This window comes from Lissotriton helveticus, chromosome 1_2 (assembly GCF_964261635.1).
Source record: "Lissotriton helveticus chromosome 1_2, aLisHel1.1, whole genome shotgun sequence".
NCBI lineage: Eukaryota > Metazoa > Chordata > Amphibia > Caudata > Salamandridae > Lissotriton > Lissotriton helveticus.
The window spans coordinates 114,117,659-114,144,580 of record NC_136058.1 but is presented as its reverse complement, the minus strand read 5'-3'; the positions used below and the strand labels follow the sequence as shown (position 1 = coordinate 114,144,580).

Here is a 26,922-nt window from a genome sequence, read left to right as displayed (position 1 = left end):
GAAACCTAGCATCTCCTGCATACAATCGCAAAGTCCGGTATTCAGAAGCAGGAATTTGATGAGGTCGCTCATCATATCTTCCTCCCTGACCTGTTGGAAAAAGCTGTGGGAAACACCGAGCTTCCAAACTTTCCTCCCAAACACTAATGGGACTCCCTTTGGCTTGTTTCATTTGAAACAACTCAATAGCATTCCCCATGACTTCCTTGGAATGCAAAGGATGAACACTATAATGTTCATATATTTCCTCACTAGTAGAGGGTTCTACTTTCTCAATTTGACCAGCACACAAATCGCTATCCTCTTCCTCACTTACTTCCTCTTCTGCAACATATACATTCTTATAGTATTTATTATTTTTTTTCAAATACAATGTTGCCTTTTTAACTTTCCTAACATCTACTAAATCTTGCCATATTTTCTTATTCTTTGTCGGAACCCCATTAACTAAGATAACCAGAGGTTCCTCTTCCACTTTTTCTACTCCAATTGTGTTAATGTTTTTCTTCAAATCTAGAGGCAAATAAACAACTCTTCCCTTTAATCCTCTCTGTAAATCTGATGGAGGCAATTTCCCTGTCTTTGGCTCCATTCTTACAATAGCCTGAAAGGGATGGATACTTTGAATCAAAATAGATTCATAAGTATTTAAGTCCTTCAATTCAGAAGGAATCTCAACCAATTCCAGATTATTATGAACTGCTCCAGCAGGCATCTGGTTTTGTTTTAATTTGTTACAACAATAAGTACACACACGTTGATCCAATCCCAAATCAAAACAATTTTCTACCATCAAGTATGTTGCAAAATCCTTCCATTCACTATTATTTTCCCTTTCACTTTTTGCATATAAATCCACTAACTTAGTCTGATTCTTATAATAAGTGCGTCTACAACACACACAAGTGAAATTAGGCCTCTCACTTGATTTCATGTCAAACGTCGCAATTTCCCTCTGGAAATTATCTGTACTGGAAACATGTACACTATCTTCCAAATGACCCTCTACTTCTTGCTCAATTTCAACATTCTCCTCTTTACTTCCAAAGTAACAAAACTCAATTTCTTCACATATATTCTTCACATCTATTTCATAACCATGCAAAAGAGAAGCGCATAATTGTTTCAGCATAATTGCTGGACTCTTAGCATAATACAACATTCTAACTAATTTCCTCACTTTGTTATGATGCACTGCTAGCATCCTGAAATGATGAAAAACACTCTGGCATACTCTCCTGGAAAGACAAGCCAGTGAATGACCATGCAAACCTGTCACTTCTCTTACTCTGCAAGGATCTAATTCTTGCAACAACCTCATTTTCTGCTTCAAACTTTTTTTGTTAAATGACCGTACGAAATCACAAAGCAAATTGATGGAATCCTGTCGCACACTGCAAATACTACTACACTTCCAGGTGTACACAGGACCCTTAGCACGTCTTCCTAAAACCTCATTACCTAACAACTCTTCTGCCTCTGTTGTCACAAGTTTTTCTTTTTCAACTGGACAACCATCTTTCACTTCATAAGCACGACCACTGATGTCAACTGCATGCACCAAATCATTATCCTGGAAATAACTCTCTTCATTAAAAAATGCCTCACAGCTTGAACTATGCATCCATTCTCCAGAAAAAACTTCACAAAAATTACTACGATTAACTATTCTCTTCCATCTACTATTTCTTTTGAAATCAAAAATTGCCTTGTTTAGCTTCCTAATTCTATTGATTATCAAAATAAATAACTTACGTTTAATTTCAAATGCCTGATCAATAACTTTCTCAACTTTTTTTTTTCTCTTATAAAAAACTAGTTTCTGTTGACCTTTCTTAATATTTTTTAACAAATTGCCAATTATCCTGTTGCGGAACATTCGTTTACGAATCTCCCTAAACTGTTGTTTCCTTCTACTATCATGCACAGATTTATCTCTTGCTCTAGCAGTAACATTTTCCATTGTCCTTTTCTTTCCATTTGATTTACTCCTCGTGTTATGGACTGAAACATTTTCTGTAGTAATATTTTTTTTATTACAAATATTTCTTATGAAATATTTAGAGCTCTTACCCGGTGCTTTCTTCGTGGCTTGAGAAATCTTTTTGTTAGAGGACTGCTGCGTTTTTTTTTTCTCCTGCTGTCTTTGACGTTTTGCAGCCTTTATCTGTCTTTGTATTGTAGGCATATTAAAATCTTGAAATGATCTGCAGTTGAATCTGAGGAAAAATATAATAAAAAATGTTAATAAACATTATCAAACAGTAAATCAGTAATAGTGATCAAAAACATAACACACTACTTGACATTTTAATTTGAAGATTTTTTAGTCATTGGCAATTTTACAATACAGAAATACCAGAAAAGAAATGACATTTATATTTATGTTACCTATGCTATTTTATATGTGAATCTGATCTAATTTTATGAGCATATTTTAATATTTTATTGAAGACACTACACATAACCTGTTTTTGAAGGTGTCTTTATTTTTAAATTAAACGGTTTACCTTTTTACTTTTTATTGATTATAAATTTTAAAAATAAATGTTTATAATTCCAAAGGCTCAAGCAGGTCAGCTTCCCATCCTATATCATATAATTCGGACAAATCTGCATCCTCATCACGCTCTTCTTCATCCTCAGGATTTAAATCATCCAAGGGATCAACATCCACTGATGTTTCAATTACGAGTTCAATGATGAGGTCAAAATCAACTGATTGCTGATTGTCGCTCATGTTGATGTTGTCTTTATCTTTAAAGAAAGATAACAACAATGAGATGTTGCAGAGTAAGAAACAAATCTCAGAGATTATAATAGTAAAATTGTTTAACAAGATTAACATTTTGCAGCTATTATTTAGCCATGTCCAGCAATGCTGAGCAGGTGAAGCCTATGTCTAATTTTTCACTGAACAGGACTCATCTCTTCTTAACCTTGGATAAGCCTCAACGACTCTGTGTCCCCTGCACATACTTAAATGTTAAAGGGCAGATTTATATTAAATGGCACATCCCCAGGCATGCACCAGTTAATGTGCACCACTGCTTTACCACCCATGGTGTGCCGCATTTACAATCAGATAGGAGAAAGCTGCGTCAAAACCCTGCGCCTGATTGAAGCTGGCATAGGTCTTGACGCAGCATTGTGGAGATGGGGCACCCCTGAGCCTTGCTGGAGCTGCATCGCACTTGCGATACAACTCCAGCAATGCACCACCTTTACGGCACAGATGCGTCACGCATCTGTGCCGTTTTTGCCCCATGCTGCGCCACATTGTAAATGCAGCACAACATGGGTGGCGGAACAGTGGCGCAGGATGACTGTCACATCCCTGGTGATGCGCCAGTCATCATAAATCTATCCCTAAGCTTCTTATCTTGTTACAGATGAACTGCCATATGTATCATCAAAATATTTTACATTTTCTAAATAGCGAATTTTAAGGAATAAATAGCGATTCTTTACCATTCCTAATTTGCGATGAGCAAATTGCTAATTGCAAGTTACCCATTCATTTCCATGGCCTAGGAGGCTAATATGAATGAAGGTTTAATTTGCGATTAGCAATTTGCTCATCACAAAGTAGGAATTTTTCCAAGGGTGCAGGGGTGTCTCAAGAACACCTGCTGCACCCCTGAAAAACAAATTTGGGGGCATATGGCACACATACATGCCCTAAGGGCATGTGTTGGCGTCATATGGCACCTTTTGTTTTTTTGAAAAAAAGCTTTTTGAAAAGAATTCACAAATTACCACTAATTTACCACAATAGTTTCCAAATCCTTAATGTCATTTTTTACATAGTTTTTGTTTGATACATTGCATTTAAGTAGTCACAAAATTTACAAATGCTTCAGTGCAATCGCAAAATAAGGAATAGCAAATTTTGCTACTCCTTATTTTGCATCAAAGTTGTTTGATACATACCATTTGTCTAATTAACATTCGCAAAGGCCGAAATTCATAGAATTTTGATCTTTGCAAATGCTAATTAGCTTGATACATATGGCCCCAAGTGAGGCCTGTCTTGCGACATGGTGCATCTTTTGCATTACTGCTGATTGGGTTTTATGTGGTACGTTTTTTTTTTACACCATGACATATCTGCCTAAATGCATCAATTTTTAATGTTGTCACCTCATAGCAAATATTTTGCACCACCGCTGCATCATAAAAGTGACGCACAGTGGCAGAAAAAAGGCATACACCTATCATAAATCTATCCCTAGCATTTTAAATGATTAATCCAGGATGACAATAAAGTGTGTCCTATCCAGAGGTTTGTTTAAGGTGAGGCCTACTCAGGATTGCAGATCAAAGTTACGCTTGATGAAGAATACAGAGGAGATAATACATATAAAGGACTACCAATGAAGTAAGTAATGTGCACTTTATTGCACCAGTCATCATAAATGTATCCCTAAGCTTCTTATCTTGTTACAGATGAACCACCATATGTACCATCAAACTATTTTCCATTTCCTAAATAGCAAATTTTAAGGAATAAATAGCAATTCTTTACTATTCCTAATTTGCAATGAGCAAATTGCTAATTGCAAATTACCCATTCATTTCCATGGGCTAGGAGGCTCATAGGAATTAAGGTTGCAATTTGTGATTAGCAATTAGCTCATCACAAAATAGGATTTTTTTCAAGCGTGCAGGGGTATCTCAAGAACACCCTGCTGCACCCCTGAAAAAGAAATTTGAAAGCACATGGCACACCTACATGCCCTAATGGCATGTATGGGCGTCATATGGGACCTTTTTTTTTTGTTGAAAAAAATGCTTTTTGAAAAGAATTCGCAAATTACCACAAACTAGAAGTTGGTGGTAGTTTCCAAATCCTTAATATCATTTTTTACATATTTTTTTTTTGATACATTGCATTTAAGGAATCGCAAATTTTGAATTATTGACATTTTAAGTAATTTCCACATGTGCAGTGTTTTCAAAATATAATTTGAAAATCGTTTTTGGGGAAAAGTAATGGTTTGCAAATTTATGACAAGGACATAATGGTGTATGCTTCTCTATAAGGCATTTCAGTGTCTCTAATGTCATTTTTCCCATATTACATTATAAGACCTTTCCCCATGAAGCACATTCCTTGTAAATATGCTCCCACCTGTGCATTGCAAATTTAGATTTTGACTGTTTCAGTCACATAGCCATGTTGAAAGTGACCCAAAAAAATTGCAAACGTTTTAAAATAACACATTCATGTGTCTTAAGGACATTTTAAGTCATTTCCCCATGGACAATGTTTTCTAAGTGGCACAAAAGAGGTATACACCTATCATAAATCTGTCCCTAGCATTTTAAATGATTAATTCAGGATGACAATAGGATGTGGCCTATCCAGAGGTTTGTTTAAGGTGAGGCCTACTCAGGATTGCAGATTAAAGTTACGCTTGATGAAGAATACAGAGGAGATAATTCATGTAAAGGCCTACCAATGAAGTAAGTGATTTCTACTTCATTGCGCCAGTCATCATAAATGTATCCCTAAGCTTCTTATCTTGTTAGACATCAACCGCCATATGTATCATATAACTATTTTGCATTTCCAAAAAAGCGAATTTTAAGGAATAAATAGCGATTCTTTACCATTCCAAATTTGCGATGAGAAAATTGCTAATTGCAAATTACCCATTCATTTCCATGGGCTAGGAGGCTCATATAAATGAAGGTGCAATTTGCGATTAACAATTTGCTCATCACAAATTAGGAATTTATTCCAAAGGTGCAGGGGTGTCTCAAGAACACCCTGCTGCAACCCTAAAAAAGAAATTTGGGGGCATATGGCGCACATAAATTTTAACAACATTCCTTTACCTCAACAACGATTTTCAAATCATAACTTCAAAACACTACACATGGGAAAATTACTTAAATTGTCCTTAAGACACATAAAAGCGTTTTTTGATTGGCTTTCCTGCATGGTAGGGTCACTTTTAACATGGCTATGTAACACAAACATTCAAAATCAAAATTTTCCATGCACAGGTGGGAGCATATTTACAAGCAATTTGTGCCACAGAGAAAGGTCTTACATTAAAATGGGAAAAATAACATCAGGGACAGTCAATTGCCTTATAAAGAACCATACACCATTATGTCCTTCTCATGAATTTAAAAACAATTCCTTTTTCCCAAAAACGATTTTCAAATCATAATTTCAAAACACTGCACATGAGAAAATGACTTAAAATGTCATTGAAACACATGAAAGCGTTTTTTGATTGGCTTTCCTGCATGGTTGGGTCACTTTTAACATGGCTATGTAACACAAACATTCAAAATTAAAATTTTCCATGCACATGTGAGAGCATATTTACACACAATTTGCGCCACAGAGAAAGGTCTTACACTAAAATGAGAAAAATAACATCAGGGACAGTCAATTGCCTTATAAAGAACCATACACCATTATGTCCTTGTCATGATTTTATAAACAATTCCTTTTCCCCAAAAACGATTTTCAAATCATAATTTCTAAACACTGCACATGGGAAAATGACTTAAAATGTCATTAAAACACATGAAAGCGTTTTTTGATTGCCTTCCCAGCATGGTTGGGTCACTTTTAACATGGCTATTTAACACAAACATTCAAAATCTAAATTTTCCATGCACATGTGAGAGCATATTTACAAGCAATTTGCGCCACAGAGAAAGGTCTTACACTAAAATGAGAAAAATAACATCAGGGACAGTCAATTGCCTTATAAAGAACCATACACCATTATATCCTTGTCATGAATTTAAAAACAATTCCTTTTCCACAAAAACGATTTTCAAATCATAATTTCTAAACACTGCACATGAGAAAATGACTTAAAATGTCATTAAAACACATGAAATCATTTTTTGATTGACTTTTCAGCATGGTTGGGTCACTTTTAACATGGCTATGTAACACAAACATTCAAAATCAAAATTTTCCATGCACATGTGAGAGCATATTTACAAGCAATTTGCGCCACATAAATCATAATTTTCTCCTTAAAGCACACTATTCTCTATCTAAAATAAAGAAATATTTTCTCACCTTAGCAAATACTTTGAGTTTGAAAACAGTCTAAGAAACACACCAATTTGTCTTCAGCAGAGCAAAAGGTATGCACTCCAGAGTCTGCAGCTATCAAAAGCACAGAAATGCTGTAATTCTTCACACATATTTCTCATGTCACCCAATCAAAACTCTTCCCTCACTTTTTTTCAAATGAAAACCCTTCCCCCCTCTGCCATTTCTGCCTATTTTCCATAGCAACCACCTCTTGGAGAAACTCTGGTGTTTGCAAGTTCACACAACAATGTTGCAATTGAACTCTGAACTCTCAGTGCACCTGCATATCCGGTGCTTTCTTTCATTTAATGATTTTTTATTGACCACTCAAAATACATCTCTCAAACAACACATCTGTACACCCTAACTTTCTGTTTTCATCAATCAAAATCCACCAATCACTGTTACTGCTTCATGAACACAGAAACTCCACAGTTTTTTTCATTTCAAACTCTCATTTTTTCAACTGCCATTTCATTGCCACACTTCATCTGACTGCAGGAGAACCTTCTCTCACCATGTTTTCTGTCTGGATTGTTGGTCATAGTTATATTCACTGGGCTCAAAGGTACGTTGAAAGCAGGAATTTACCTAACCTCAATTTACAAGATGTGGAAATTAAGTGGTTTGGCCACAGAGGATTAAAATGTCACCAATTGATACCATTGGTGAAAACCTTTATGCATTTGCCAAAACCTGACCTGTTAATTGTGCACTGTGGAGGTAATGACTTGGGCACTTTGACTGGTGTAGGTCTGGAAATGCTTTTAAAGGACACCTTTGAGCAATTAATGGCACTTTTTCCTCAGACTGCCTTGGTATATTCAAATATATGCCAAAGACAGAAATGGAGGTGGTCAAACCAATTTTGTCCACAAATTGAGAAGTCGAGGAAGCATGTAAACAAATCTGTTTCAGCTTACATGAGAGACCATGGAATGGGCTCCCTGTACAACAATAACTTGCGTTACTACATGCAAGATATCTACAGAGGAGATGGAGTTCACTTCTCAGATGAGGGCAACAGAATTTTCACTCTGAATTTAAGAATGTGCATTGGTACCTACTTATAAGTACCTAAATGTACCATAAACCCAAAAGCTCTTCTCAGAGCTACCCTACATCTAATCACTCACAATTATTATTTTACTCTAACTTTTTTCACTAATTTTCAACAAAGTACACTCCCTGGGGCGCTACCCGGTACGCGTACCGGGAGCTAACCTCGCGAAATTTTTAAATTTTTTTTTTTTTCGCACATATAAACCTCCTCAGCCACCCTCAGAAAACCTAGGGGGTCAAGATAACTCTACCGTGCCCCCTTCTACCCATTCCGAACATTAATTGCCCTCCATCTTGTATCTTAATTCGACCGAAACACAAAATGGTGGACTCCCGGAACGCTTAAGGTCCGCGAACCGGGGCGCTCAACGGTTCGCGTACCGGGTCGCTTCCTGGGAAGCGCACCATCAAAAAAGGTGGGAAAGTAGTTCACACAAAAGCCACTTGAGACAATTTCACCAAATATAGATTAGCTCATACTACATACCAATCCCTACCATTTTCACAAATTTGATTGGAATTCCATTTAGCCATTTAGCCTGTAGACCTCTCTAAATACCGTGAGGTAAATTACTTCACAAAACACATCTGAAGTGTTGGAATTGACAACCAATTAAAATGTTACTTTCATTTTCTACTTTTTTTACCTGACATTTGATTGGTTATGTACCCGAATATATATAAAGGAAGAGAAGGAAACACAGCCATTTTGACTACTACTTCCTGGTGTACATTTCAATAGGATTTTCATTAATAACTTCAACTTCTTTTTAAAGGTAAGTTGTTATTTTTAAAACTGAAGTATATTGTGCACTTTAAGTTAATATGGCAAACTTTTTCTGTTAGTTATATACTATCCCTCTGTAGTACTTATAAATTTAGATACACTTTTTTATATTCCTACTTCCACTCTGATACTATACACTGCCCAAAGATAAATTCACTGTTAAAAACTGCCTATCTAAAATTAATCCCAACAGTGCCCTACCTCTACTAATATATATTTTTTTTATGCAAATTTCAGGGAAAATGGAAAGTGAACAAAAAATTTCATTTGAAATTGTCCTTCCAGAGTCCAACACAGAAATCATTGATCCAAATGAGATTGAATTTATGGATGAAACTTGGGACCAAGAACTACTGCAATGTGTACAAGCAGTAGATAACCTCCTTGCAAATGAGGACATTTTACAACCTCAGAGACTACAATGTATATTCCATGATAATAATGAAATTTCTGACAATGAAATGTTAGAAAGTTTAATAAATTATGAAACACAATAAAAAATGCTTAAAAAATAAAAAAAATAAAAAAATAATCAACAAAACCAACAATCAATTAACATACAGCATTTGAAAAGTCTATCATTCATTTTTCATTGTAGTACGCTCCCCAGAACGCTTCCCGGTTCACGTACCGGGCGCTAACCACGAAAAAAAACAAACAAAAAATTTTTTTTTTTTTGCCCCGCGGGACCTCTTTAAAACCTCCACATTAAACCTAGGGGGTCAGCGAGGATCTACTATGCCCCCTTATAGTTATTTCCCCCTTTGTTTTGGCCTCCTCTTGTCTCTCGATCCTACCGAGAGACAAGATGGCGGCCGCTCCGGACTGTTTAGAATGTTGACAGACACCGGAGAGCCAATCAGCTTCGCTACGCGAAGTTCCGTTACGCGAAAAGTACGCGTACCGGGGCGCTGCCTGGTCCGCGCTTACAGATATATATCTTTTTTTGACCGTTAATTTCTCAAAATCCACTGCAGCACATATATTAAGACCTACAAAAGGCACATCGGGCTACCAGTCCCTACAATTTTGCCAAGTTTCGTGCAAATCCATTCAGCCGTTCGGGCTAAAAGTGAGGCTAACCGCCCTATGGAAAACTCAATGTTAAAAACACGTTTTGGGACCCCCCTTTTTTCTCGGCCCCCCCTGGACCAACTCCCCCCAAATTTCCAGGGGCTGCTCAGAAACAAAATGTTCCATTTTCCTGAAAATTTCAGCCAATTCCGTCCACAAACGCCAAAGTTATTAGACATAGAATTTTCAAAAATCCCATAGGGAAAAAATCCTAACTATATATACCTACTGGCGACCGCCAGTAGGTAATATATATATATATATATATATATATATATATATATATATATATCTATATATAGATAGATAGATAGATAGATACATAGATAGATATATATATTCACTCAAAAAACTATAAGTTTTAGTGGTGTTATAGTTAGTTGGACATTTTACTCATACAAAACCATTGAAATTGCTCCTATATAGTTAGTTGTACTAACTATATTTCGCGCACCCGCAATCCACTGCTGATGATGTCACATATTAGATCATTCATGACATGGTCAGTGACATCACTGATGACAACTCAAATGACATCACTGATGACATCACTGACTTCTTTTTGCTGCTTTCATTTGAAACAATTCAATTGCATTCCCCATTACTTCTTTGGAATGCAAAGGATGAACAGTATAATGTTCATATATTTCTTCACTTCTAGACACATCAACTTTTTCAATTTGGCCGCCTGAACAATCACTGTCTTCATCTGCAGCTGTTTCCTCTGCTGCAACACATACATCTTTGTAATACTCATTGTTTGTGACTAAATACAACGTTGCCTTTTTGACTTTCCTAACATCCACTATATCTTGCCAGAGTTTCTTACTCTTTGTCGGAACCCCATTAACTAGAATAACTAAAGGTTCCTCTTCTACTTTTTCTATACCAATGGCATCAATATTTTTTTTGAAATCTAGAGGCAAATAAACAACTCTTCCCTTTAATCCTCTCTGCAAATCTGTAGGAGGCAATTTCCCTATCTTAGGCTCTATGCGAACAATTGCCTGAAAAGGATGGACACATTGAAGCAAAATAGACTCATATGTATTTAATTCAATCAATTCACGGGGAATGTCTACTAACTCCAGATTATTATGAACAGCTCTAGCAGGCATTCTGTTTTGATTTAATTTATCATAACAATATTTACAAATACGCTGTTCAGAACTCAAATCAAAACAATTCTCCACCCACAAATAAGTTGCAAAATCCTTCCACTCATAATTATTCATCTTTTCACTTTTTACATATAAATCAACTAATCTAGTTTGATGCTTATAATGACTTCGTCGACAACATACACAAGTAAAATTCGGCCTTTCACTTGATTTCACCTTAAACCTGGTAATTTCCTGCTCAAACTTTTCTATATTTGAAATCTGTACATTGTCTTCCACATTACCTTGAATTGCTGTGTCAATTTCTACACTGTCCTCTTTTTCATCAAAATAACAAATCTCAATTTCTTCACAAATCTTCTTCACATCTAATTCAGTTCTATGCAAAAGAGCACTGTTTAATTGTTTAAGCTTAAGTGCTGGACTTTTTGCATAATACAACATTCTCACTAATTTCCTCATTTTGGTATGATGCACTGCTAACATCCTAAAATGATGAAAAACACTCTGACAGACTTTTCTAGAAAGACAAGCCAGTGAATGCCCTTGCAAACCTGTGTTTTCTCTCACTCTGCAAGGATCTAAGTCTTGCAACAACTTTACTTTCTGCTTTAGACTTTTCTTACCATATGTACGTAAGAAATTACAAAACAAATCAATTGATTCCTGTCGCACACTACAAATACGACTACACTTCCAAGTGTACACTGGACCCTTAGTACGTCTCCCTAAAACTTCATCAGTTAACACCTCTTCTGGTTCTCTAGGCACAAGTTTCTCTTTTCCAATCGGACAACCGTCTTTCACTTAATACGCTCGACCACTGGTGTCAACTGCATGCACTAAATCATTCCCCTGGAAGTAACTCTCCTTATTAAAAAATGGCTCACAACTTGAACTGTGCATCCATTCTCCTGAAAAAACTTTACAAAAATTAGTCCGATTAATTACTCTTTTCCATCTACTGTTTGATTTGAAAACATCAATTGTCTTGTTAAGTGTCCTAATTCTATTGATTATTAAAATAAATAATTTTTTCTTAACTTCAAAAGCCTGATCAACAATCTCCTCTACACTTTTCTTTTTCTTATAAAAAGCAGCTCTCTGTTTACCTTTCCTAATGTTTTTTAACACATTTAAAACCACCCTATTGCGAAACATTAGTTTACGAATGTCTTCAAACTGATTCTGCCTTCTATTCCTATACATATTATGCTCTCCTGCTCCTGTTGTAGGATTCTTTGAGGTTCTCTCCTTCCTTTTCAAAGTTACTCTCTCATTCTCTTTTTCTACATGCTGTCCAACATTTTTTTGGATGTACAGAAAGACTTAGTTGTCTTACCAGGAGCTTTGTTCCTGTTTTTTGAAGTATTTGTTGTGGAAGAGTGCTGTAATTCCGTTGCTGTTTTTGTTTTTTGGCGGTTATCTTGTTTTCTTCTCCTTTCCCTTGAGGACATCTTTCCTTACTCTTGAAATCTTGATTTCAATCTGTGTTAAAGAAAAAAATAGCACATTATAGACCTCTATTACCAAACAACAAAGCAATGACAAAAAGCAAACGGTCTAATTCAGGGTTACAGATCAGGTGAGGATTCTCCAGGGGTGCAGAAGAGGTGAGGCCTGTATTGAAGAGTGTAGTGGAAGACAGCTCTGTCCACAGGTACAAAGAAGACGAGACCTGTGTCTAAGAGTCCAGTAGGGGATAGACTTCATGAAGTCTAGTCCACTGCACTCTTATACACAGGCTTCACCACCTATGCTTCCCAGGAAAGGCCTCTCTCCCACTACAATCTTGAACATAGACCTCACCTCCTCTGTCCCTCTGGACATGCCTCACCTCATCTGCACAATCTACTTCCTAATCTCAGGTAACACAGGTGACATGATTGTGAAAAGGTCAAAATATTTTAGGTAATCATGCACACACAATTTATTCTTTCTAAAAAATGTAAAAGACATTAATTTGCCCTAAAAATGTTTCAGTAGTGTAATGAAAAGCTTATACATATGACCTTTTCTCTGTTTTTCAAATTTTATTCTAAAAAAAGATTATGAGGCCTAAGCAGGAGTGCTCATGTGATGAAGCCTGTCCAGGGGAGCACAAAACGTGAGGCTTGTGTCCAAGAGTGCAGTGGACAGGACTAAACTGGAGTAGTGTGCAAAAAAAAGATGAGCCTCATTTATAAAGCCCTGCGTCAGTTTTGCACTACTGATGTGTCACTTTTTGTGACGCATTGGCGACATAAAACATGTGCCTTGTTGCGCCATATTTAAAAAGTGACGCATGTAGGTAGATGTCTGTCAGGTGTAATGTACACAGAGGGGTCATTTCTCCGCAAAAAGCCTCGTAATAGTGACGCAGTGAAATATATGAGATTTCACTGCGTCACTTTTAGGACACTGTTACATCAAAATCTTGCACCTGCCTCACAGCAGGCATAAGACTGAGGCAAACGCTTTCACATGGGGCTTTCCCCATGTGATAGGATTCTGACACCTAAGCAGGAGCGCAGATGAGATAAAGCCTGTCCAGGGGAGCACAAAAGGTGAGGCTTGTGTCCAAGAGTGCAGTGGACAGGACTAAACTGGAGTAGTGTGCAAAAAAAGATGAATCTCATTTATGAGGCCCTGCGTCAGTTTTGCACTGCTGATGCGTCACTATTTGTGACGCATCGGCGACATAAAACATGTACCTTTTTGCGCCATATTTAAAAAGTGACGCATGTAGGTAGATGCGTCACTTTTTAAACCTCTGCGCCACAATATACCTCTGTCAAGTGTAATGTACACAGAGGGGGCATTCCCCGCAAAAAGCCTCGTAATAGTGACGCAGTGAAATCTATGAGATTTCACTGCATCACTTTTAGGACACTGTTACATCAAAATCTTGCACCTGCCTCACAGCAGGCATAAGACTGAGGCAAACGCTTTCACATGGGGCTTTCCCCATGTGAAAGGATGCATTGCTAGAGTTGCGTCATTTTTGTGACACACTCCAGCAATTCGTCAATTTTGCACTTACAGATACATCAGAAATACTGACTTATCTGTTAGTCCTAGAAACATGATGCGTTATACATTAAATATAATGCACCATTGGTGTCACAAGGAGTGCACATTTAAAAGTGACGCATCGCTGTTTTCATAAATAAGGCTCTCAGTGTGCTTCCAAATCTGAGATAACACAGGTGACATGATTGTGAAAGCTTCAAATTATTTTATTTAATCATGCACACACTTTTTATTCTTTCTCAAAAATGTAAAAGCTATTAATTTGCACCAAAATCGATTTTTCAATAACATTTTAGAAACACAGTGCAGGTCCTATGTACAAGCATTCCATTTCAGTACTGAAATGTCACTATTTTACAAAATACATTTCTTATCTCTTGCAAACATTCCTACCAAGCATTACCCAAAAAATGAAACAAAACAACAGCAAAGAAACTCAGTCTGCTTCCCAATCTGAGGTAAAACACGTAACATGTTTGTAAAAGATTCAAATATTTTTATATAATTATGCACACACTATTTATTCCTTCTTAAAAATGTTAAAGCCATTGATTTGCACTAAAATCTTTTTTCAAGTAACATTTTAGAAACACTGCACAGATCCTATATACAAGCATTCATTTTCACTACTGAAACCCATTGATTTGCACTAAAATCGTTTTTAAATTAACATTTTAGAAACACTGCACAGGTCCTATTTACAAGCATTCATTTTCAATACTGAAACCCATTATTTTGCACTAAAATCGTTTTTCAATTAACATTTTAGAAACACTGCACAGATCCTATATACAGCATTCATTTTCACTACTGAAACCCATTGATTTGCACTAAAATCTTTTTCAATTACCATTTTAGGAACACAACACAGGTCTTATGTACAAGCATTCATTTTCACTACTGAAACCCATTCATTTTCCCTAAAATTGATTTTTAAAATAACATTTTAGATACAGAGTGCAAGTCCTGTGTACAGCCATTCAACTTCACTACTGAAACATCACTATTTCACAAAATACAAATCCTCTATTTTACAAATATAGAAACCATGCATTTTCAAAAAACATCAAACAAACCAACAGCAAAGAAAATCAATGTGCTTCTTAATCTGAACTCTCTATCTAAATGAATCATAACTCACCTTTACAAATACTTTAGGAGATTCAGAACAGTGTCAGATACACACACCAATATTTCTTCAGCAGAGCAAAAGGTATGTTCTCCAGGCACTGCAAACCTTAATGGCTCAGAAAACCTCTAATTCTACACACATATTGCTCATGGTAACCAATCAAAACTCTTCCCTATGTATTTTCAAACCAACACCCTTCCCCCCCCTCAGCCCTTTCTACCGGTTACCATAGCAACTCCCTCCTCACTGAGCTCTCCGGTTTAAAAGTTTATTCTACAATGTTGCAAATCACCTCAGCAAGGATGTTTGACCTGGGAATACACCAGCTTATCTGGTGCAATGTTTCTTTAAATTATTTTTTTTTAACCATTCAAATTACTTCTTACACAGAACTCAACCATGCACCCTAACTTACAGTTTTCAACTATCTCAATCTACCAATCATTGCTTGTGATTCAAGAGCACTGAAACTCCACAGTTTTTGTTTGCAAACTCCTACTGTTCCAACTGCCATTTCATTCCTACACTTCATCTGACTGCACCAGAACCTCCTCTCACCATGTACTCTGTCTGGATTATTGGACATAGCTACATTCACTGGGCTCAAAGGTATGCAGCTAACAGAAATTTTCACAACCTTGATTTACCAAATGTGCACATAAAATGGATTGGCCAAAGAGGAATGAGATGTCATCAATTGATACCATTGGTGAAAACCTTTTACCATCTGCCACACCCTGACCTCATAATTTTGCACTGTGGTGGAAATGACCTAGGCACTTTGACTGGGGTAGGTCTGGAAATGGTTTTAAAGGACACCTTTGATCAATTGATGACACTTTTTCCACAAACTGCCATGATATATTCCAATATATGCCAAAGACAGAAATGGAACTGGTCCAACCAATTTTGTCCACAATTTGAGAAAGCACGGAAACATGTGAATAAATCTGTTTCTGCTTACATGAGAGACTATGGAATGGGTTCAATATACAACAACAACTTGTGTTACAACATGCAAGATATCTACAGAGCAGATGGTGTGCACTTCTCAGATGAGGGGAATAGAATATTCCTCCTGAATTTAAGACTGTGCATTGGAACCTACTTATAGGTACCTAAATCAGCCACAGAACCCAAAAGCTCTTTTCAGGGCTGCCCTACCTCTGATCACTCCAATTGATTATCTTTTTCTAACTTTTTTCACTATTTTTCACCAAAGTACGCTCCCCGGTACGCTCCCCGGTGCGCGTACCGGGCGCCCCCCCCCGCGAAAATTTAAAAATGTCTTTTTTTTTGTTGGCCTTTATGGGCCTCCTAAGACCCCCTCAGAAAACCTAGAGGGTCAGGGAGTGCCTACCGTGCCCCCTTATACCCATTCCCAACGTTGTTTGTCCTCCATTTTCTGTCTCAAATCTACCGAAACACAAAATGGAGGACTCCCGTAGCGCTGCCGGTACGCGTACCGGGGCACGCACCGGGAAGCGCTCCAAAAAATGATAAAAGTTAATTTACATAAAAATCACTGGAGACACTTTCACCAAATATAGAATAGGCCATACTACATACCAGTCCCTACCATTTTCCCAAATTTGGTGGAATTCCATTGCGCCATTTGAGCTGTAGCACTGTCTAAATATCCTGAGGTAAATTACATGACAAAAACACATCTGAAGTGTTAGAATTTACAACCAAATAAAATGTTACTTTCATTTTCTACTTTTTTTTCCTGACATTTGATTGGTTATGTACATGAATATAAATGAAAAATGAGAGGGAAACACAGCCATTTTGACTACAACTACCTGAGGCACATCTTGAAAGGATTTTCACATTTTTCTTCTTCACCTCTCTGTAAAGTAAGTTAATAATTTGTAAGGGGCACTTTAAGTTAATTTGTAAAAACGTTTTCTGATAATTATTTACTGTCCCTCTGCTATAGTTATAGATAGAGATAGGCTCCTCTGTTATATTTATGGATTGACTTAGGCTTCTCTGCTATAATTATGAATTTACTTGCGCTTCTTCACAGGCACTTTTTTATATTTCTACTTCCTGCCCGTTACCATACACTGTCCAAAGTTAACTTCACTGTTAAAAAATCAGAACTACCTGTCTGAACTTAAACCCAACAGTGCCCTAACTCTACTGATATACTTATTTTTTATGCAATTTACAGCAAAAAAATGGAAGGGGAGCAAGAAAATATCAATGTTTCCTTCGAGATTACATCTGAGGAGATTCTAAATGAAGATTTTTTTGATGAAGATTTTATGGATCAGTCTTTGGATCAACAATTTATTGAATGTTTACAAGATATAGAAACATGCATGTTTGAGGAGATTCCAGATGATGTAATGCTGGAAGTTTTATTGAACTATGAAAATTCTAACCAATACATTTTTATTTAATAATTAAAAATAGTTTGAGACATTATTCATTTTTATATCTAATTCATGAAGTACTACCAAAATAATTATGTTTATATTATAGTATAAAGTGAAACTTACAGTATACTGTGCAATTTTAAAACATCATAAGGGAGCAGGGTAGACTACCCATGATCCCCTAGGTCTTCTCAGGGAGTACTGAAAGGATCTGTTTCTGCTTTCCTGACAGACTATGGTATGGATTCCATATACCACAATAACTTCTGTAACAACATGCTAGATATCTACATAAAAAAGGTGTACATTGAATTTAAAACTCTACATTGGTACCTACATGTTGGTACTTAAATCACCCACACAACACAACAATTCTATTCAGACCTACCCTACCTCTAAGCACTTTAAAGTATCATTTTACTGTTTCACTGAGTTTTCCCCATGTGTGGGGGGGTGTGAGGGAGGGATGGTGGGATGTGTCTTTGAGGTGTGTGTGTATGTGTCTGGGGGGGTGAGGTATATAGGTGTATGTAGGTGTATGGGGTATGTGGGTGTGGGTGGGGGTGTGGGTGTGTAAGGTGTGTGTGTGGGTGTGGGTGTGTGGGGTGTTTGAGTGTAGGTGGAGGTGTGGATGTGTGAGGTGTGTGTGGGGGATGTGTGGGTGTGGGGGGTATGTGTGTAGGATATGTGTGTATGTGTGGGATGTGTGGGTATGTCTGTGAGGTGTGGGTGTGTGTGTGTGGGGGGGGGAGGTGTGTCTGTGGGATGTGTGGGGTGTGTCTGTGAGGTATCTGTGTGTGCGTGTGTGTGTGTGTTGGGGGGGTAATGAGGTGTGTGTGTGAGTGTGTGTGTGTGGGATGTGTGGGTGTGGGTGTGGATGTGTAAGGTGTCAGTGTGGGGGTGTGGGGTGTTTGGGTGTGGGTGGAGGTGTGCGTGTGTGAGGTGTGTGTGGGGAGTGTGTGGGTGTGGGGGTGTGGGGTTGTGTGCATGTGGGTGTGTGTGGGACGTACTTGTAGGTACCTAAAACAGCCACAGAACCCAAAAGCTCTTTTCAGAGCTACCCTACCTGTAATCACTCAAAATGATTATTTTACACTATTATTTTAACTATTTTTCACCAAAGTACGCTCCCTGGTACGCTCCCCGGTGCGCGTACCGGGCGCTCCCCCCGCGAAAATCGAATTTTTTTAATTTTATTTTTTTACCCGAGGGACCCTTTTATGGCCCCCACATCAAACCTAGGGGGTCAGGGGGGGTCTACCCTGCACCCTTTTGATTATTTCCCCCTTTGTTTTTACCACCTCTTGTGTCTCGATCCTACCGAGACACAAGATGGCGGCCGCTCCGGACAGTTTCGAATCTTTACAGACACCCGAGAGCCAATCAGCTTTCCGTGCCAAGTCGCGTGGCGCGCCCGGAGCTCTCCCCGGTGCGCGTACCGGGGCGCGGCTATAGATATATAAATTTTTTGGAACCTAAATTACTCAAAATCCTCTGCAGCACATATCTTGAGACATAGCAAAGGCGCATCGGGCTACAAGTCCCTACAATTTTGCCAAGTTTGGTGAAAATCCATTCAGCCGTTCGAGCTAAAAGTGAGACCGACCGCCCTATGGAAATTAACATGGGGAAAACACGTTTTGGGACCCCCCTTTTATCTCAGCCCCCGCTTCACGGATCCCCCCCAAACTTTCAGAGAAGGACCGGAGCGCCGCGAGGCAAAGTTGCTGAAAAATTCAGGCAGATTCCTCAACCGGCGCCAAAGTTATTCCCAATAGAATGTTGCGATTTCCCTATGGAAATCAATCCTAACTATAACTACCTACTGGCGACCGACAGTAGGTAATACATATATATATATATATATATATATATATAGAAAGGTTGCGCTCCAAATGCTTTTTGCAGGCACCATTAGGAGAGAAACAGACTCTTAAATACGCTCGTTGCTAGTGAAATGAAATCCTTTTAATTTCAATTCATAAGTGCAAGTGGAAAGACGCATTTCGGCGATCCCAGCCGCCTTGCTCACATAAACATATATATATATAAATATATATATATATATATATATATATAAATCAACAAAAAATATGCGGTTAGCCCTGCCGGTAGGACCAATCACTGAGAGATTGCTCTAACTTCGTACAGGGCAGCAGAGGCAAATGGCCATTCCCTGAGCCAAATGTTTGATTGACGGTCACCTGAGCTCGTACCTGGCAGGTTATGTAGGTAGTGGATCAGAAAATAGTAAAACTTCACTCATGAAAAGGTTCAATTAAAGGGGTTTCATGGTTACCATTTAAGACTAAAATTCACTTGTCATAGTTTATTACATCACTAGTGACAGGTTTTGATTTCCAATGGATGTTGTAAATCAAGACTTTGCTCCACACTATCTAGGTATGTCATGTACCCCTTTAACAATGACTTCCACTAAATATCATTAAAGTGTGTCAGGCAAAACTACATCATCCAAAAATGTCCAGATGGGATTTATTTGAATATTTATCACCTTTGGCAGATGGAATCCTCTTAGAGTTGTATCTCTGTTAGTACATCTGGGAACGCCAACAGGTAATATATTACTGATACGCTGAACTTCATGAATAACCGCGTTGGTGTATGGCATGCTCTTTCTATTTTCCGTCAATGGTTGTCTACTGTGTCCAATCACCTGATCAATCTCTGCTTGGACTTTCTCTGTAAAATAACAAATATTTTACTTTGAATAATTCCATTTTACAAAGATTACTTACAATACATTTGAACAAACAGTACCTCCTATTTACTAATGTATACATAAAAAGCTTAGAATGCAATAGAAAGAGAGAATAACATTTACTGAATTTGAAGCATGTGGAGATTAGGAAGATAATGTGGTCAAAACATTAGAAATATGTATAAACAAAAACATTTAATCAGTATGCAAAATAACAGAAATAAAGGACTATCTGGTGAAGGAAATCACTATTTAATGGAACAAAAGTATTACTTAATGAACTGTTGTTTCAGAATAACATTTAGAACCATAAAAACCCAGAAGGAATTGTAAAGAGACCAAATATGCATATTGTTTTGCATTACAAAATTTGGGAAGTGTGACATACAACAACACAATTTGGATAAGTTTTGCATGGCTTTATTACATCACTAGCCATTAGAAGCTAAATGACTACAACACCGGCACTGTATATCAATCACTAAAGTAACTGCACTTTTACCATGTATGTATTTAACAACTAGTTAACAAATTGTGAATTGCAATCGCTATGAACAAAACATTTGCAAATTCCAATTGAGATGGGTTGCAAAACAGAAGTTTAGCAGGTGCTAATTGCAATGTCCTCTGCCATGGTACCTTTGATCTGGAAGCTTGCCATTGTTTCAGCCACCTTGAAAAAGCCCACACCAGAGTCTTATAGTCCTAGTAACCCCCCTCCCCCCAATTTCTCCTCAACCAGGTCCTATTAGATGCAGGAAAAAGGCCAATTTAATCATTGCATCTGTCTTGGATTCTAATTCCATACTTTACTTAGTTGCTGAAGCTCGGCTCTTATTCTTCTTTATCTCCTCTCGCTTCCCATCCAATCCCTCCCATAATATCTTGCAGATGAGGGTATCATTTTAGGACCAACCTTGAAATCAGTGGGGTCTTATTTACAAGACAGAACCCAAGCAATTAAGATTTCATCATGCACCTGCATCCAGACATGTAAGGTAAGGTGTCCCACAAGGCTCTTGTCTGAGTCCAAGTTTGTTTATAATGTATGATGCTGGACTGCTTGATCAGTTCATATGGTTTCGCCTTTATGATACACAGCTTATTATCTTCTTGGACAGTCTGCTTAGCTGTATCAAAGAGAAGTTTTAAAATATGCCTTTATGATGTTGCCTTTTCCATTAATAAAAACGCTTTACAACTAAACAAGTGCAAGACAGAAGTTTTTATCATAGGTTCTTCCAATGAAGTCTTCTCTAAGATACTGGAGAAACACATTAATAACCAACTCACCAAATTTGCAGAGTCCAGAAAACTTCTCCATCAATCCCAGTGTGGTTTTAGGGCAGGATTCTCCACAGAATCTACGCTACTAGGTGTCACCGAAATTATACGCAATCAAGTCGACAGAGGGGAAACCGTGGCACTTATTCTGTTAGACCTTAGTGCCGCATTTGACATGGTTTCCCACACCATTCTCCTCAACACGCTTCGTTCCTGTGGCATTACTGGCCCTGCATTGCAGTGGTTACTTAGTTTCCTTTCCAACAGAACATTTCAAGTCTTCTCCCCCACTTCCACTTCAAAAATACATAAGTCACAATACGGAGTCCCTCAGGGCTCCATTCTTAGTCGCTTACTTTTAAACCTGTACCTCAGTCCCCTAGCCGCAATTGCCAAACAAGCCGGGCTCACTATATATTCCTACGCTGATGACACCCAACTTATCTATTCACTTTCCTCTAATTCCAATTCCACGCCATCCTCACTTCGCTCTGGACTCACTGACATCGCCAACTGGATGCATGACAACAAACTTAAACTGAATGTTGGAAAGACCGAACTCCTCCTCTTTGGCAAAAACACTGCTCTGTGGGGTCCCCACCATTGGCCGCCTCAGATGGGTCCACCTCCCTCTCCCGCTAAAACTGCTCGCAACCTTGGCTTCATTCTTGACGACCAATTGTCCATGAAACATCAAGTGGTCAAAGTTGCCTCTACTTGTTTTGTCATCCTAAAATGGCTTAGGAATATCATATGGATGCTCCCTCTATCTACACAAAAACCGTAGTTGCTATATGCACAGATTCAACTCTGGCACCGCTCCCCAATATCTAAAAACCTTGGTCCACCAATACTGCCCCTCCCGCCTTCACCGCTCCTCCAACCAACACAAGTTTCAAGTACCCAGGATAAAGCGAGCAAAAATGGGTGGACGCTCCTTTTCGTATCTTGCCCCTTCCCTATGGAACTCTCTCCCCCTCTACCTACGTACGGAACCCAACTACCTTAAATTCCACAATGTTTTAAAAACATGGTTGTTTAATCAGTAGCCCTTATATGTATCACAACTGTTCTTTCTTCATCCTCTGTGTCCCTAGCGCCGGGAAACCCTCGGGTAGCTGTTGCGCTCTACAAATGAAAAAATAAATAAAAATAAGTCAGAAACTTGGTGGCCCAAAAAAATGGGATACCTCACCCGCCCCCATTCCTGGCTGTTAACATTCTGAATGGCTAGCTGGACTTTTTCCTCACCTTTGGCCCGCAGGTTGATAAAGTTACGTCTTCTTGCTCTTCTTTTATAAAATATTAAAGAAAATAGCTCTCCTACTGTCTCCAAATTCTCCCAAACATAGCAGAAAGGAATACCACAACACTCCATACAAAGTGTTCGAGAAATAAATAGGATCCAAACAGTAAGGATTTATCTTAGAAAAATTTTCACGTATTTCTCAGTAAATTCTTGTTCCACAAGTCATTTTCATCCAGTTTTCAATATATTGAAGACAGCCAACATGTGTGTCCTAACACTGTGACTTTTACAAGGCTTAAATGTTTTTATAGTTGTTGGTTTCGGGAAAGAAATGCAAACAAATAGTTTTCCATTTCGAAGAGGCACTTCTAGTGACAACCTAGAGCCGCTCCTCAAGTTGCCAATGGCAGGCAAAAAATAATGGAAGGTAACCCAAATTTATGTCTGGAGTGTGGTCGTAAGGTTGGCAACTTGAGCAGCGCTAGGCTGCCACTATAAGAACCTCTTTGAAATGGAACACTATTTGTTCGCTTTTCTTTCCCGAAACCATCAAATTTAAAAACATTTAATCCTTGGAAAAAGCTACTGTGTGACGAAACACGTGTTGGCTGTCATCAATGTATTGAAAACTGGGTGAAAATGACTTGTGGAACAAGAGTTTACTGAGAAATACTCAAACAAAGTTTTTCTACATTAAAGATTTTTTTTTCCAAGACAAATCCTTACTGCTTGGATCGTATTTGTTTCTTACTGCTACATTGGCACATTGGGCCTTTGGATCAATGTGTACTCACAACTTTGGTAGTAGGGTGTGGGATTACCTTTAAAGCACCATTTCATTTAATAATGTATCATATATACTCAGCGATTACTATATGCCCACTGTAGTGTATACTTTGAACACGAGGTGCAATTTATTTCCACTACTACCCGCTCTCTCTTATATTTTATATGGTTCCGAACGTATTTGCCAGACAACACTTATGTTGAGACTTGATTATTGTAATGGCCTGCAATTTTGTCTGCCATACAAATGATTCACAGGCTTAAGATGAGGCCCTTAGCATTGTGCATGACCCCCTTGTGAGTGGCCTAGCGTTAGGGCGGGGAGGAGCTGGCGGTGTAGGAGGAGCTGGCGGTGTAGCCCTGAAGGTGGTCAGTTGGAATATAGCGGGTCTTGCACGGAGTACTGGCATAAATGAATGGAATTCATTTGTTGAATCATTCGGGATTTGCTTGTTTCAGGAAACTTGGTGCTTGGAACCCCATCACAAGGTGGGTTACACTACCTACTTTGTTTCTGCAATACAATCGCCTGGTGGGAAGGCCCGCCCCTCTGGTGGCCTACTAATTTGGGCAAGTATTTCCCTGGGATTCTCTATCAGGTGTATAGCCACCAAGTCACCTGATTTACAGAGAATAACAGTGAGAGGGCCATGTGGCGGGAGGGTGCTCGAAGTCTTTAATATCTATGTCAGAGGAACAAGGGGTGGCACATCCACATTGTCCCTTACGGGCATTGATGAGGAACTTAGATCTAGTGGTGCTGACTCCCTTGTCATACTGGCTGGGGACTTCAATTGTACATTTGAACCCCTTGCTGTGGAGGACATATTGGGTACCCGGGAGGATGATGCAAGGAGAGGTATCCCCCCCCTCACATTATCCCCAATTAGAAGCTGGACCCAAAGTGCCATTGATCTTAACGCCCTTTGCCTGGAACATGGTCTTAGGGCAACCAACGGTAGATCAAATTCAGACCCTACAGGGGCCCATACGTTTAACAGAGTAGGCCACTCTTCACGAATTGACTTTATTCTCTTGCACTATAGACTTTGGGCCCATTTGTTAAACATGGTGGTTTTGCCGTCAACTGACAGCGACCACAATCCTCTATCTCTGTCTCTGTCCCCTTTATGGGCGGGTGTGACCCCAGCTCCAATCCCACATGTATGGAAAACAACACACGAAGTATGCCCTTCCAACTGTGGTAGGCGCCTGAAATGGAAGATCATTGCTGGCAATGAGGGGAAGATCTTGGAAGTAAAATCCATAATGTCTAATATCATGCCCCGTTCAGACTCCCCTGCACTCAGCGTGCATGAGGTTCCGGCTCTGTTTGCCCAAACTATCAACGCCTTAGGTCAACTGTTCTTAGTCCGTCCTGCAGGCACAAGGGGCAACGTAAGAGGTGGACCCAAGGGCAATGCTGGTTGGTTCTCCCCTGCCTGTCGTGATGCCATTTGTTCAATACCACAAAGGAGCCATAAAGCAGTGCCCCTCCCATACACTGAATAGGATGTGTAAAATTGCTGTCCCTTGCATTTTTTACATATTTTCTTAGCCTCAGCTGCAATGATATGGGTCTCCTGTAAAAATATGTGATGTGGGCACGGAGCCTATACATTTGGGCCAACAACCTATATGCCTTTTATACACTGAGCCCAGTCCCCACGTATTCCAAGAAAGGATGTTATAGGCATTCAATTATGTAGGCATCAAACACATAAGATCATCCCCCGCCAAATGGGGTCCTTGTATTCAGAATTCACCCCAAATTGCTGCAAAGAGAAGCAGAAGGTGACTGAATTAAACATTTGAATTAAATGTCCCGGTACTCGATCCAGCAAAGCAATGTAATTCGACCATACAAGAAAACAACCGGTAACATATTATTTGTTTAAAAAGTGGTGCTTATGCTTAAAGGGAAGCACCGGCTAGATCCAGCTATTGACTAGTAGGGCCTCCAGGGAACCTGAGCCCTTAGCATCAGTGCAGCAACCATGTACAGTACAAAGAAGAACATTCGGTAACCAATGGGGTGCATAAAAATACCTGACTCTCCCATATGTCCGAGTTGCATGCGGCCATTTGAAAAAACAAAACAGTGTAGCATAATAATTACTCACAACCATCAACCCAATAAGTTGTGTCATCTGCAGGGTGATTGTCGGGAAAAGTGCCATGCTACCAATTGAGTATGAGGCACTGCCCTGAGACAAGCTGGAGCTGACGGGCCTCTGTGATAGGCGCAGTGTGGTCAAAGAACGGATTGCCTCCTGCCGCCCCTCCAGGACTTGCCGTGGGGAGGGGGCCACCACGGGCCGCCCCAGTCTGGTGCTTTGCACTGCCGCCTCAGAGGGGCTCGCTGAGCCTTCGGGTCAGATCTCGGCTACCTGCTTCGTTTTAAGTCTGAGAAGTGTTGCATGAGACAGTCTCAAGCAGCTTCTGGTGTTTCAGAAAAGACTGTGTGCTGATCATGTATCATTTTGAGCCGGGCCAGAACAGTAGTGCGCACTGGAGGCCAGCAGCTACCAGGTGCTTCTTGATCTCCTGGAATAAGGCACACCTGTGTTGGACTGCGATAGTGTTATCTAGGAACAGAGATACCCTGGCATTCTCTATAAGGATGGGCGCCTTCTTGTGTGCTGCACACAGCAGCGTGTCTCGGTCTGACGTCCAACTTATCCGTTTGGGGCACTGCCATGGTATGGGAGACATAGTCATCCAGTGTTGGAGTCGGGAGCTCTGAGGAAGTGTGGAGCAGGAGTTGGGCGGAGGATCCTGTTTACCTATTATATTTCTGGTGCACCCCATTATGTACTTCAGTAGTCCAGTAGCACTTCCTGTAAGAATCAGGCACTCCACTCTGCACCCACCGTCATTACTGGAGGCCACAAACTCGCCAGAGGACCCCTTGGCCACACAAAGGGTGGAGTCTCCCGAGCAGAAGAGTAACCCTGTACTGTAGGCCTTGCACACAGTCCACTCAAACCGGTCAGGCCTCAACCACTGACTGTAGCGGGAAGAGTGCAGTAACATGGTCCCGCTGGGTTACTCAGTGTTGGGGGACCAGAGTGGGGCCCTGATCAGCTACCTTCACACACTCAGACAGCAACCCCACTCTGCGCTGCCCCCGCAGTCCCAATGAAATCAGGCGAGGTCCCAATCAGAAAGACAGACAGGACTCACACAGCGAGGTATGGAGGTCATCCCAGCGTAAGCCCAGAAAAC

At 39.3% G+C, this 26,922-nt stretch overlaps 1 protein-coding gene across 1 annotated transcript in view; it reads right to left on the bottom strand.

Annotated features, from left to right (window-relative positions):
• The window catches only part of LOC144798765 (cytochrome P450 2J2-like), a 515,175-nt gene that overhangs the window by 188,626 nt on the left and 299,627 nt on the right, over positions 1-26,922 (bottom strand). The window contains exon 7 of the mRNA XM_078669801.1: positions 20,169-20,356. Coding sequence (XP_078525927.1) covers positions 20,169-20,356 — 188 coding nt within the window. The remainder of the gene's footprint in view (positions 1-20,168; positions 20,357-26,922) is intronic.